A 14,187-nucleotide genomic window follows, 5' to 3' on the forward strand; every position below is an offset into this window, starting at 1 on the left:
ATCTGTAAATAAAGCTTCACGAGATGCTCCACGTCTTCCAGCTTCGAGCATGGCTCTGATAAACTGACAGTTTTCGTTTTCACCGGCCATCTCAGCGTCACTGTCAGTGTCATTGCCAGATTGTGAGCTCTTACTTTACGCGCTGCCAGCTCAAATTGATAGGGCTTTAAAGTCCTTAAACCACAAACACCCGGCGCCTCTGAATCAGCGTCACTTTCAGAACAAATTCAGAACAAACAATCTGAGTCTGAAGACAAAATTGTGGACCTTGAAATATCGCTGACATCGCTAGCTCCGACACGCAAAGGAGAAGCCATCTTGCTATATTGACCCTGGTGACGTCACACGCACCACGTGACCAAAACGGAGCTTTTCCCCGGAAGAGGAAATTTGCATATGGATTGGCTGCAAAAATGCCATTTTATTTCAATATTTCTTGCTCAAAACACGCCAAAACATTTGGAAGTGGCAAATATAAGGTGAAATACAGTTAACACCGAAAAAGACCCACAACCCCATTACTAGTCCTTTAAGAGAACTGGGAGTGGCAACATGCAAGGATGTAACAGAATAAGTGTAGATCAGGGATAGGCAACTCCAGGCCTCGAGGGCTGCAGTGTCTGCATAATTTCCAGATATCCAAGCCATATTCATGACTGATTACCTGGTTCAGGTGTGTCCAGCCAATTAGAATATCCCAGATCAGGGTATGTTGGAAAACATGCAGAAATGTGGCCCTAAAGGCCTGTAGTTGCCTATCCCTGGTCTCGATGGACTAAGGTAGATACATCTGTTCTTGACTCAACATGTGGACTAAATCTGAACCATGGTCATGGATAGACACATGACTAGCAAAATATGGGTTTTGGCTAGAGCTTGGATGAGTTCAGAAGAATAATCAGATTTGAGGGCTTGACTAGAAAGTGAAGGAATATCACTGCAGTAGATACTCCTCTTTAGGGGTCATCACAGTGATTCATTCGTCTCCATCGAACCCACCCTCATGTCCTCCTTGAGTACATCTAGAAACCTTCTCTTTGATCTTCTTTAAGGCCTCTTTCCTGGTAGATCAAACCTTAGTAGTCCTTTTATCAATATAATTGGTTTCTTGCAAAAACTATTTTGTCACACACACACCTGAAACCTTTTTCCACTTATTCCAACCCACCTGGACATAATCAGGTTGCTCTGGAGTCTGGACTGTTGATCAAGTACTTTTAAGTTCTCAACCTTCTTCTTCACCGCTGGTCCCTGTAACTTTACTGTTTCACTTGAGTCTATCTCATTTACACACAGATACTCTGTCTTACTGTGGCTGACCTTCATTCCTCTCATTTCCAGAGTAAACTTCCACATCTCTAGATGTTCCTCCACCTGTTCTCACTATAGAGCATAATGTCATCTGCAAACAATATGGTCTTACCTCATCTGTCAGTCTGTCCATCACCACAGCAAATCGGAAGGAGTCTAATCACCCTGAAATATTTTGGCACACCTACAGAACATCTCATAGCTCTCATGTATGTCCTGCACAACTTCCATGTATTTTCCTGTCACACCAGATATCCTCATCCAAACCACAGTTCCTCTCCTTGCACCCTGGCATATAATTTCTATAGATCTACAAAGACACAAGGCAGCTCCTTCTGACCCTTTGTTCTTCCCCAGAAACATCATCAAAGCTGCAGTGGAGACACCAAAAACAATTTATACAGAAGGAAGCAGGTAAGCAAGAGCCAGAGTGCTACAAAGGAGGAGACTGAGAAATGGCAGTGCCAAAAAAGAGTGAATGAGAGCTGCACCAGTGGACAAAAAAAGTCAATCTTTATTCAACGAAAATATCAAAAGCAAGGTGGAATTCCTGTTTGCACAAAAATAAATTGAATAAATAAAGATAAAGATAAATAAACTTTCCTTTTTCTTTAAAGTTCTCACCAATGTGAGGAACCATCCACCTTTTTAAAGTCCATGTATTTAGAAGCAGTTTCCCAGGATAATTGCTACACTTAACATATGCAGATGAAGACATGGGGAAGAGTGAAAACAAAATTGCAGAGACTAAGTGCTATTATGTGGGAGTATAGGTGGCAAAGACTGCAATTACTTTCCCATTTAGAGACAGAACTGTTCCTCACCCAGTATGATGTGATCTCTGGGCAGAATAATTGTAACTGTAAGTTGCTTATTCAGACCATCCCCGACTGAGTTTTATTCTTAAAAGGAACTGCGGCAGAACACTCTGAAATGGGAAGAAAGTTTAATACATGTCGACTGACAGAACATTTGAGCCATTTTGGGGTTTGTTTAGCCAAATATTTACAAAGGGCAGTTGAATTTATGACAAAATATAAGGATATGTACTAAAAATTGTTTATGAGAACCGTGCAAGGTGAATATTGTGGATTTTTCTTTTTTGTTTTGTTTATCGAGTTTTCAAGCTGTTATTGATTTTTTTATGGATCAGGAAATTATGTTTTATGTAGATGTACAAATCAAGGCAACAGCCAAGAGATGTTTCTCCTCCTTTGCTTAATATTTTCATAGTGTAGGAATCTCTTAATTTGCCTGTTTTTTCTATTCATAGAGGGCAAATCTTAATGAACAGAGGTCCTTATAAAGTTTATATTCCATACCACTGTAAGATTATCTAAAAATAAAGCTTAATTACAGTACAAAAAATGCAAAATGGCACTGACAAAAGACATTTACATTCAGAGTTTGCAGAGAGTTTATCCGACTCATGTTTCTAAAGTAGCAAAATTCCCTTTTGGACAAACATACCATGTTGCAGCATTTTAAACACCTGAAATGTTACCAGATAAACTACAAAAGTTACGTAAGTTTAGCTAAAGAAAGTAGAAGGCAAATTGATGGATAGAACTTATCATGCATTAAAGTGTAAAGTGATAACTATCTCAAAAAATTCCCTAAAGGAAAAACATATTAAAAATCACAATGACAGATAAAGCACAACAAACCATAGAGAAATAACAATACATTTTAGAAATCGAAAAAAAAAAAAATCCAGAAACCAAAACACAAAAAAAGATAATAACATTTCGGAAAACAAAAGTAATTTCCAGAAATCCAAATGAAATATTTAAAAGAAACAAACTGGAAAAGGTGGATAATATAGGACATCGCTGATTGGATGATAACGTTTGAGTTTTGGAGAAAAGGGAAAGCAGTGAGATATTTTGCCCAAACTGTGGTAAGGAGTTGATTGAACAATCACCAAACTTTTGCCTTGCCAAAACATTTCTGGTTAAAAAGTGAACAAACATCACCATCCAATCAGTTATGTCCCAAAATACCAACCCTTTTTTAATATCTCATTTGAATTTCTGAAAATTAATGTTGTTTTTCATTTTTATTTTATTTCTTTTTTTTGGATTGTATTTCAGTTTCTGGATTTTTTTTTTTTATTTGTTTTACTTTTTTAATATTGATATTTAATATGTTTTTGCATAGAGTGACTTGTTGGTGTCATTTGCACTTCAGAGCCACTGTATCTTTAGATCAGGGGTGTCCAGTCCCTTTCCTTGTAAAACCCTTGACCCGAAAAAAAAAACAGCATCTGCCACAACAGAGCTAACAAGAAATGAATACAACTAGAATGTACAAGTTTAAAAACTGTGAGAGATAACTGGTACAAAAAGAGCTTCAGGCACAAGACATAAGACGTCTAAAAAAGCCTCATCAATGCCACTGATGTTGACCTACTGATTTCCTGAAATAAAAACCTTATAAATATGAACATTTTACGAAGAATCCTTTGTGTTCTGATGAAAGAAACTTGGATGGTTTATAAAAAGATGAATTAAAATACTTTTTTCCACAAGAAAAATCATTCAAGCACAGTGCATTGTGTTCTTGTGAGCACCGATGCACACTGGTTTTAATCAGAGACTTCTGGGAAATAACTAGGGCACTAGATTTTGACAGTTCAACTAAATGATGAATGCTGTGTAGTGAGTAACAAAAAAATTCTGACATAATCACGGACTTAACTTCTGAACATGGTCACACTTATGGATCCAAACAGAAACATTAACAAACAGGTAAATAGATATTTCTGGGTTTTTTCTTCATTATAAACTAATCTATGCAAAAATAAATTAAGATTTTTTTACATATCAAAAATGAATAAAATATTGTGCTGATTCAATATGTAAAGTAGCTTGAAATGTATTTTATGAAAAGAAAATAATTGACCTTCAAATTATTAATCAGTTATCTTGTTCTTCACTCTTTTTTTTCTTTTTCTTTTTTTGTTTGTATTTTTTGCTGCAAAATGCTTAAATTGTTACAATTAATAATATAAACAATTTAAATCTATTCATATAGCTTATAAATAAATTTGTAAATAACATATTCAATGTGTTGGGGTTATGCTAGTAAACATGTGGGTTTTTGTGGGAAATAAATGTCTATTTACATGTTCTTTTTTAGCATTAAAACACTTAATTGGATGTTTTGATACTGAATGATGAGAGTTGCTAGCATGACATGTATGGAGCCAAGGTTACTATGGAAACGACAAGGGACAAATCGGCTATTAGGCACCAAAATGATGTATATACATATGTATATTTGTGAATGTGGGTGACTACAAGTTATACTAGAGATTATATGAGGCGTCACAGGCCGGCCAGGTGAAAATACTGCAAACACACGACGTTATTCCATTAAGGCCTACTGTAAAGGATGGGATTTCCACCAGGTCCTGGAGTGTCAACAAGCTAGCAAACGAACAGCAGCATCGAGGAGCATCCGTCAAGCAAAGACGGTGAACGCTCGCCCGCGCGCGCGCGCTCACGACAATTCTAGGAGCGGAAAACATTCCGAAATTCACTTACTAGAGGGGGGAACCCTTATCTGCCGTGTTTGGCCCTGTCCATGAACCAGGTGTTTTCTGGTGTGCTGGATTCGTGTGGGAGAGCCGGGAGCGCGCAGTATGCAATCACATCAAGAGGACAAGCGCGTGCTCCGGCGGCGCGCGGGCGTTTCCATGGTTACACCGTGAGCTCTTCCTGTATCTGCATCCCGACGACTCGAAATGTATTTTGTCCCTGGCCGGAAGCATTTCAGACAAACACCTATGTTTGAACCTCTATCCAGTATAGCCTTATGTAAAGATTTTAACTTAAAAAATCTCTAGAAAGTAGTAGAATCATCTGTAATTTTTATTTAACAAGGATTTCTATAATAAGATATCAAAATCTAGAAAGAAGCATTCAAAATGGGAAAAAAATAAGCTCAAGGGGCTTAAAATGACTCAAAATGTAATGTTAAACAGCCCAACTATTTGAGTTTTTATGCATTTAACTCATTTTAGGACCAAATGAGAAAACAACGTTATTGCACATTTGCCCATCCCAATAAATCTTCATAAAATCTAGCACTTATTTTTAAAACATGAATCCAAACTTAAAAATCTAAAAATGTATTAAAAACTGTCAAAGATTTAAGGTGGCTTCTCCATTTTACTAAGTAATTCTTTTTATGGACCTACTCCGATGAAAAAAATGTTTTAGGCGTTTAAATGTTTTTGTGGCATTTATCTGATGTTGGAGGACATAAATTACTGGTTAATTTTGCATTGTATTTATTCAAATTATTGTGAATGAAGGAGATGCAAAAAGGCAGTTGGGAATAGTTGTGACGTAGAAGCTACTATGGCATGTTATAAGCTCCATGCTCTAACCAATTCTGATGCATCTCTTTGTAAATGACTAGATTGATGCACATCCTCATTTTCCTCTTCCAAGCTGGTATCTGGCTCCAAATGTGTGGCTAGATAGCACCAATATTACACACAATTTTGACTGTATCAGTAATGTTATGTCGGGGTTGTGGGGGCTGTAAGCTATCAGTTTCCGTTCTGCAGAAACTATGAAAACGACATAGGGTTTGTTTTTAGCTTACCTAAAAATGGCATAACCCTAAATAAAAGATCACTGATGAATCCAAATTCTTCCCCTACCCCTACAGCGTTTCCCTGTCTTCAAGTCCAGAGTTTACCACCAGTTGATGACTTTAACAGAAGTACCCATGTCATCAACAGTAGTCTTAGAGTTGTAACAAGTATCCCAGTACTCGATGTGCTCCCAAAAATTAGACTACGAATATTTGCAACGTCCAAGATCACTGATTCTCAGTGGTGGTCTGTGCCTTAAGAGCTGAGCTGTCGGTCTTTCTCCGCCAACACCATCATCGTTAAAATTAAATATTTTATGTTTCTAACACCATACTGTTATATATGAATATCATTTCATCATACAGGAAATAGATCATTTAAATAGACTGAATTGTCTACATTTGCACATATTCCAAAAGCAAACTCCACAAATGCAAGTCTTCACCCACTGTAATAAGATGACAGAACACTTGGAATGATCTAAAATATATTTTTGGACAAATGCGTATAAATAAAAAAACATTTCCCTGTGATTTAGATACTTCTTTTTAGATCATTTTAGGCCTTCACTGAAGGCTGTGCAGGCCCTGACGGTACACCGCTGCTGATTCTTTATAAATAGCTTAAATTAGATTGTAATACACTACTCCTCAATGACTTCATCATTCAGAATCATGGATTTGGGTTAAGAATGCTTTTTCAATGAAAGGTGATTAGTGTCGGACTCTTAATAAAGTGAAATAAAATGTTGCATAAACATTTTCTAAAATATGAACTTATAAAGATTTTTGAGTCTTAACTCAAGTTTTTTTTTTTTTTAAAAGTGTGAAGCAAAATGATTTTTATTCATTTTAATAACCATTTACAACTTATTACTAGAACCTAGTTCTTACAGTGTACAAAGACATTTGGGATTTTATGTGTTTTTAAGTCTTTATTTGTGAAGCTATATAGTTATAAATCTCATTTGGAGCAAAGTGCAACTTTGAAAACTGTGGTGGACTTTAAAAAAATATATTTAAAATGTTTCTTCAGAAGGAGATTGTACTACAATGAGTAAAAAAATTGGGGAAAACACTGTAAGTCACTTCATAATTCACACATGGGATTTGGCTTTAGGTTTACAGCAGATGCCCCTTCTGACTCAACCCTCTGCATTTACCCGGCCTTGGAACCTGCAAGTGGAAACACTGGAAAGTGAATCCATTCTGCTGCAATTCCAGCTGTTCCAGCAAGAATCTCAGCCAAGGATTAACCAGGTCTGACCCATACTCATCCCTTGGGGCATAATAATATACATTTGATTTGAATTCAACTTGTCTGTGGTACGTTGAATTCTTGTCCCGTAGCCAATATGTAACATTTATTCAGTTGGAAAAAACACAAAAGTTCAATCCAAATTTATGTATTAGGCGTTTTATAATTTTTATCTTTGCAAATATTTTTACAGCTATTTTTTCAGATACAATGATGCCCTTAGTGGACTTTGATGTTTACCTGTTTTGTTTATCTTTAATAAGACCCAAAGAAATACTGTACAGGATCTGTAGAAAAAAAAAGAAGGAAAAAGTTGAAAAAAATAGTCTGCTTCAAATTACATGTCATGTCAAACTGGTGAGTCAACTTTTCAATTTGGCTGTTTTTTCCCTTTTCTGCTCCAGCCTGGGACTGCATCTGAGGGTCCAAGTAAAAGGCTTTCTGAATGCAGAGGGCTGTGGGACTCTGAAGGGAATGAACCAGTTCAGGCCAGCCTGCTGCTCTTTTTCTCCTTCTCTCCTTTTCTTTGCTCTCCCGCTCTCCACTCTTGTCGGGTCTGTTTAAAGAGCAAAAAAGGTTTGGGAAATTCCTTTAAGCTACTATATTTCAAGTTTCTGTGGGATCTAAAGATGCACACTGAGATTTTGGCGCAGCCCATGTTAGTGCCGGTAGTTCTGATCCTTCTCTGTACCTTTGAGGACACTTTGTTACAGTCTGTGAGGTGAGTCTCCGCATGGTTCGGATTTTCTTTTCCTTGTTTATTTTGATGTGAAAGAAGTTGGAGGGTTTAGTTTTGCTTATACTTTTGGAAAAGTGAAATGTGTAAAACTTTTATGTGCTCCTTTCCAAAAGATTAAAAAGTTTTAGAAATATTGCAATCACATGCTTTAGTTCTTGGAGAAAAAAATATAAAATATAATGATTAAAATGGTTTAAACTGAGAATGTTATGATATAAACCAATTTTCTGATTGGATTCACTTTTAAAAGCGCATTTAAAATAATCAAATAAATGAGTACAATGTATTTTAAAAGACATCCTTTCAATGTATTTTTCTAAATGATGGCAAATCTTTGTGTTTCATGCAACCATAGTAAATGAGAATTTAAAATTACTGACATGTCACCTTAAAAAGTCAGTCAGTGCGACACAGGGTTCAACATGAGGTTTCATGGTTTGGTTTCTTATAGTGAGATTGATACCCGGGTTAGCATTAGGTTAAAGATGGCCATCTGAGGGCATTTTAATCCAGAAAAAATCTGCATGAATTAAGCATTTGCCTTTAAATCAGTTGTTACACACTTTAGCTTTAACTGCGACAAGACAAAACAAACCAAACAAATAAGACCTAATATTAAGGATTTCATAAGTACAGTGGCGACTTACTGGCAGAATGACAGACAAACAGTGAGAACCTTCAAAACATTTCTGCAGGCACAAATAAAACTACTTGTTTTCATTTTTAGGAAAATAAACATTTTCATAAAGTTAATAATCGAAACAAAAAGACTTAGAAGCCCATGAAGCAGTAGAATAAAAAAAGAAGAAATTGGGATGTTGTATCCAATTATTATTTTAAAAAAAGAAGCACAACGTTGCTTTTGTTTTCAACGTATGCAGGGTATGTCTTTCTGTCTGGATAAAGTCCAGGACATTCCCAACCACTGAAACTTCCTCAAAAAGTATTTTTTTCCAAGAATCCTGCAACAGCCTTTGTGTCAAAATGTCCGTTGAAAGTACTGTCCAGTTTAACACCTGGCCATCAGCTTTTACCAAAAGGATAGAAAAGATGCTCAATTCAGAATCGGATCTTAAAAATGACTGAAAAATCCCTTTTGTTTTAGAATTTTTTCAAATAAAAATAATCTTTTGACCTATTGTAAAAGTGTATCTTTTAGTTATGATTATGTAGTTTTTGGCATAAATCTAAAACCTTTGCCGTTTTCTAGGACACAGTTTCTTGCAGCAGTAGTTCATTAGAAATTTGCGTCTGAGGTGTTGGTGGGACTGTTCTCACAGAGTAAACTTGACTCCATTTCCCATGATTCCTATGTTTACACTCACTCCTGCTAGCTAACAGCCCCTCACTCTCATTCGAACATTACTGGGGGAACAAAAATGTCGAGGCACATTGAAGCCGTCCAGCCGCACAGTTTTGACCTCGGACGAGGAAAACAAAGACATACATGGATGTAGTCGACTACAAGCGGATGCATCAGAATGAAGCAAGCAGAGAGCCTTCAGTCTGCCATGGTAGCTTCAAGCTTCAAATGAGATTTCTATGTCTGCTTATGACTCACATCACTGTAGAAATACTCAGATTTTCAATTGTACTTTTAATTTTCTTCATATGTCCTCCATTATTAGGAAAATCCCACAAGAACGTGTTAAAAACAAAATTTTATTCAGAGTGGGTCTTTAGAGCTGCTAAATCTGACAAAGATTTTGCAGTTTTTCTTTTTTTTTTTTTTTTTCTCAGAGTCTTTTCTGTGACTCACTTCCAAAACAATCAAATCCTCTGACAAGAGAAAACCAGTTTATACAGCCACACAAATCATCTTTTTTCATTTTTTTACCTTTTACTGTGACAAAATAACAGGTAGTTTTCAAGAAACTTAGGTCGAAAAAGTTTAAATTTAAAATTCCAGATTTCAACATTTTGGATGATCTATCGCACCAAAATATCCATAACTATCCTTCAGTTAATGTATTAGGAGACAATAAAAAGATCCATTAATGTAATATGATGAACTATAGATGTCTTCTCATCTTGCTTGAAGGCAGGGTAAGAAAATATTAAGTGCCTACAAATCTGAAGCCCCACTAAAAACACAGATTGAAAACATATATTTTATGTTTATTTTAAATGGGAGAGCCAGGAACATTTGAGCTGTTAATTGTTTGCAATGAGTTGAACACTGCTGAACACGACAGTGGGCCAAAATAAAGACCGGGCAGGCCAATATGGAAAAGGAATGTCAGATAAAACTCAAATTGAACCAAATTCCATCAAATAGAGGTACTTAATGAAGAACAGCAACAGCTGCTAAGTGAACTCATGGAAAAAGGAAATGTGTGTTTTATTTAACAGGAACATAAAAGATTTTTTTTTGATCAAATGCATATAGGAACTAGTCTGGTTCTAAGGATTTTTTTTCTTTCCAGAATTATTATCATTATACGGAGCCCCTAAAGGGACAACAAAGTAAAATAAAATCTGGTTACTTTCTGGAGCACACCAGATAGTAACATTTTTTTAACAAGGTAGTAACTGGTGCACACCAGATAGTAACTAGAAAATTATTGTTATTATTATTATTATTATAGAAAAAAAGCAAGATAGTAACTGGTGTGCACCAGAAAGTAAAATTTTTTTAAACAAGGTAGTAACTGATGCACACCAGATAGCAACTTGAAAATTATTATCATCATTATTATTTTAGAAAAAAAGCAAGACAGTTACTGGTGTGCACCAGATAGTAACCAGAAATGTATTCTTATTATTATTTTTGTTTGTTTGGTTGATTTTTTTTTTTTTTTCAAAAAAAAAAAGCAAGATAGTAACTGATGTGTACCAGACAGTATCTGGTGCTCACCAGATAGTATATACTGCGCACCAGATAGTAACCAGAATTTCTTTATCTGGTGGATACCAGATAGGAACTGATGCGTACCAGATAGTAACCACGAGAAATTTGTATATATATATATATATATATATATATATATATTTACTTCAATGTCCCTTTTTTATTTTTATTATTATTGCAACAAACTTAAGAGAAGACTTTTGAAATACTCATAGAAATCTAAAAATTGATAAAAAGCCATTTTATTTCCAGAAAAGATTGTGTTTCTTAATTTGATACTTCCAAAATTGGAAGTTTAGATTAAAAAAAAAAAAACACCATTTTAACATAGTCTTTTGTTTGGTGGGACTTAAAGTTTTCCAGACAGTTCTTGAGTTCTGGAAAGCTTTTGTAATCCCAAAAGTATATCAGGTAGCACTACACTTGAGTGCTGGAATCTCATAAACAGTGAAATGGTTGACCTTTTTCTTCTTTCCCAGCCAGGTAGGTCAGGCATGTAGACTATCAACAGACTCGTCCAACCGCCGCTGTCGGACACCTGATGGAAAAATATGCAGTGGGCGGGGCAAATGCGACTGCGGCGTCTGCATCTGTGACACATCTCCTGGGAAGTTCTACGGTCCACGCTGCGAGTGTCACAACTGGGTCTGTGCGACGCACAACGGGCAAATTTGCAATGGTGCGTATAGATAAGCCACATTAATTCATCAGTTTCCCTTTACTTCTATGGTTTCATTTTTGTTGATGTAAGTGCGGCTTCTGTTGATTCATAGGTCATCTAAGTGATGCAGCAGATTTCCTAACTGTAGGCTCAAAGGGAATCTTGTGGAATGGACTCTCAGGGTGATATATAGGCCTAATCTAAGCCAGATGCTGGACAAGTGGAAATCCTTTTCATTCCATTCATGCCATTACATAGAGTGATTGTTTTTGTTCCACCTTTAAGTCCTTCTATGCTTCAGAATTGCAGTGGTTGAAGGATTTTACCTTTGACAAACAAGAATTTCCTGGCAGCACTTCAAAGAGTTTTACCCCTAACATGGAGCTAGTTGGCTCTCAGGCGTTACAAAGGCATCATCTGCCGTTTGAATCCTCAGCTTTGAACTTAATTTCTTGAAGCTCTATTGCCTACTGAGCAAGTTTGTCATGATCTCCAAACAGAAAAAACAGCACCTAAAGTCTAGGCCTTGCATATTCTTGTTATGGTGTAATTAAAAAAATAATAAGAAACCTCATATAAAAAATAAAGTTGACTACAACTATTTTATGACTAATGGTAGATCACAGAGATAGACAGTGAAAGGTCTGAATAAACAAACATACAAAAAAGTAGAATAAAATAGAACTTTAATCAATCCCACTATTGGTAAATTGACAGGAAAATTTACATATTACACAACACACCTGTGCAACTGCTTGTTAACAGAAATTTTGATCAGCCAATCACATGGCAGTAACTCAAATCATTTAGGCATATAGACATGGTCAAGACGATCTGCTGCAGTTCAAACTGAGCTTTAGAAGGGAGAAAAAAAGGGAAATTTAAGTGACTTTGAATATTTTTTGGTGCCAGACGAGTATTAAAAAAAATGCTGATCTACTGGGATTTCACCCACAACTGTTAGGGTTTACAGAGAATGGTCAGAAAAAGAGAAAATATCCAGTGAGTGGCAGTTCTGTGGGAGGAAATGTCTTGCTGATGCTAGAGAGTTAGAGGAGAATGTCTACACTGGTTCCAAAGACAACAGTAACTCAATTAACGACTGAATACAACAGAGATCTGTAGAAGAGAGTCTGTGAACAAACAACACGTCCAACTTTGAAACAGATGGGCTACAGCAGCAGAAAACCACACCTGTCAGCTAAAAACAGGAAACTGAGGCTACAGTTCACACAGACTCTCCAAAACTGGACAGAAGAGGACTGGAAAAACATTGCCTGGTCTAATGATTATTGATTTCTGCTGCCACGTTCAGGGTCAGAATTTGGCGTTAACAACATGAAAACATGGATCCATCCTGCCTTGTATCAATGGTTCGTACTGGTGGTGGTGGTGTAATGGTGTGAGGAATATTTTCCTGGCACACTTTGGGGTCTTTAGTTCCAATTGGTCATGGTTACAACGCCACAGCCTACCCGAGTACTGTTGCTGACCATGTCCATGAATGTTTAATACATAAATCTGCAGCAACTGTGTGAAACCTGGTACCTAAAGTGCCCCATAAGTATAGCATAACATAACATAACATAACATAACATAACATAACATAACATAACATAACATAACATAACATAACATAACATAACATAACATAACATAGCATAACATAACATAACATAACATAACATAACATAACATGCTTATTCTTCTATACATTGTAACTTTTGTATTTATCCCTCGACATAAATGGTTTCTGCTGTAGAAACAAATGGCCTTCTTGGCTGCATTGTTTTCTGACTACAGTTGACTTTCTCACCTGACAAGAACCGACAGCAACTTGAGAGATGAGGTTTCAAACGCCCGCAGTCAAGTCGAACAGAGAGCAACTTGACACAGCAGCTGTTCTTGTTGCAACATTGGCTACAGCACTGTCTTTGAGAGAGAGAGCTTTCTCTTGTGTTCCCATCCTTAGAATGTCATAAGATCACATCAACAAGAGCCAAAGTGACAGAGAGAGCACAATCTAAAAGCCCCTGAGACATCATAAGTTTTCCAGTAGATGTGGAGAAAAGGGAAATAACCTTATGCTTTTGTCACAACTGGTGTTAGGAGTGGATACAGGCTGTCTGCAGGCAAAAGACATACCTGTGTTCCCCTTAGAATGTGGTTTTGGGACAACCCAAATATCAACTATCAAACTCTGCATTTTTGTTATTAAATTTAAAATCGGTAAATAAGTAATCTTGGGTGTTCTTGGTGGCATAGTGGTTAACTCTCTTCTTACAGCTAGACGGCTCTAGCTTGTATCCCAGTTAGACCCATACGTGTTCTCCCCGTGCATGCGTTGGTTCTCTCCGGCACTCCGGCTTCCTCCCACAGTCCAAAAACATGCTTCATGGCTTCATTGGGGACTCTGAGTTGTAGTATTAATGAACGTGTGTGTGGTTGTTTGTTCTTGCGTGGCAGTGCAATGGACTGGCAAGCTCCAACAAAAGTCAGTTTAGTCGCCATTTTTTTGCAATACGGACGGTGCCATGTTGGAGTCATCCAACATCAGTAAGCAGTCATTGGTCTGAATAACCACTCCTGATTAGCAAGAGTGGTTGCCATTGGAAATGTTCACTCAGACCAACTCGGACCAATCACAGCTTACTAATGTTGCCTGGTTCCAACATTGAAAAGTCCGTATCATGGAAAAATGGCAACTGAAGTGACTTCCTTTTGTTGGAACCAGAAGTAAGGCATTTTCTATAGGTGAC

The 14,187-nt window shown here is 36.7% G+C and overlaps 2 protein-coding genes across 2 annotated transcripts in view; one reads left to right on the plus strand and one right to left on the minus strand.

Annotated features, from left to right (window-relative positions):
- The window catches only part of nalcn (sodium leak channel, non-selective), a gene marked incomplete in the record, with an annotated part of 79,600 nt that extends 74,530 nt beyond the window's left edge, over window positions 1–5,070 (minus strand). Inside the window, 1 exon segment of the mRNA XM_024287321.2 lies at window positions 4,860–5,070.
- A 2,517-nt stretch (window positions 5,071–7,587) lies between these two features.
- Window positions 7,588–14,187, plus strand: part of itgbl1 (integrin, beta-like 1) — a 43,601-nt gene continuing 37,001 nt past the window's right edge. The window contains exons 1-2 of the mRNA XM_024287322.2: window positions 7,588–7,898; window positions 11,247–11,446. Coding sequence (XP_024143090.2) covers window positions 7,807–7,898; window positions 11,247–11,446 — 292 coding nt within the window. The 5' untranslated portion in view covers window positions 7,588–7,806. The remainder of the gene's footprint in view (window positions 7,899–11,246; window positions 11,447–14,187) is intronic.

This window comes from Oryzias melastigma, linkage group LG21, assembly GCF_002922805.2.
Source record: "Oryzias melastigma strain HK-1 linkage group LG21, ASM292280v2, whole genome shotgun sequence".
In the NCBI taxonomy this organism is placed as follows: Eukaryota; Metazoa; Chordata; class Actinopteri; order Beloniformes; family Adrianichthyidae; genus Oryzias; species Oryzias melastigma.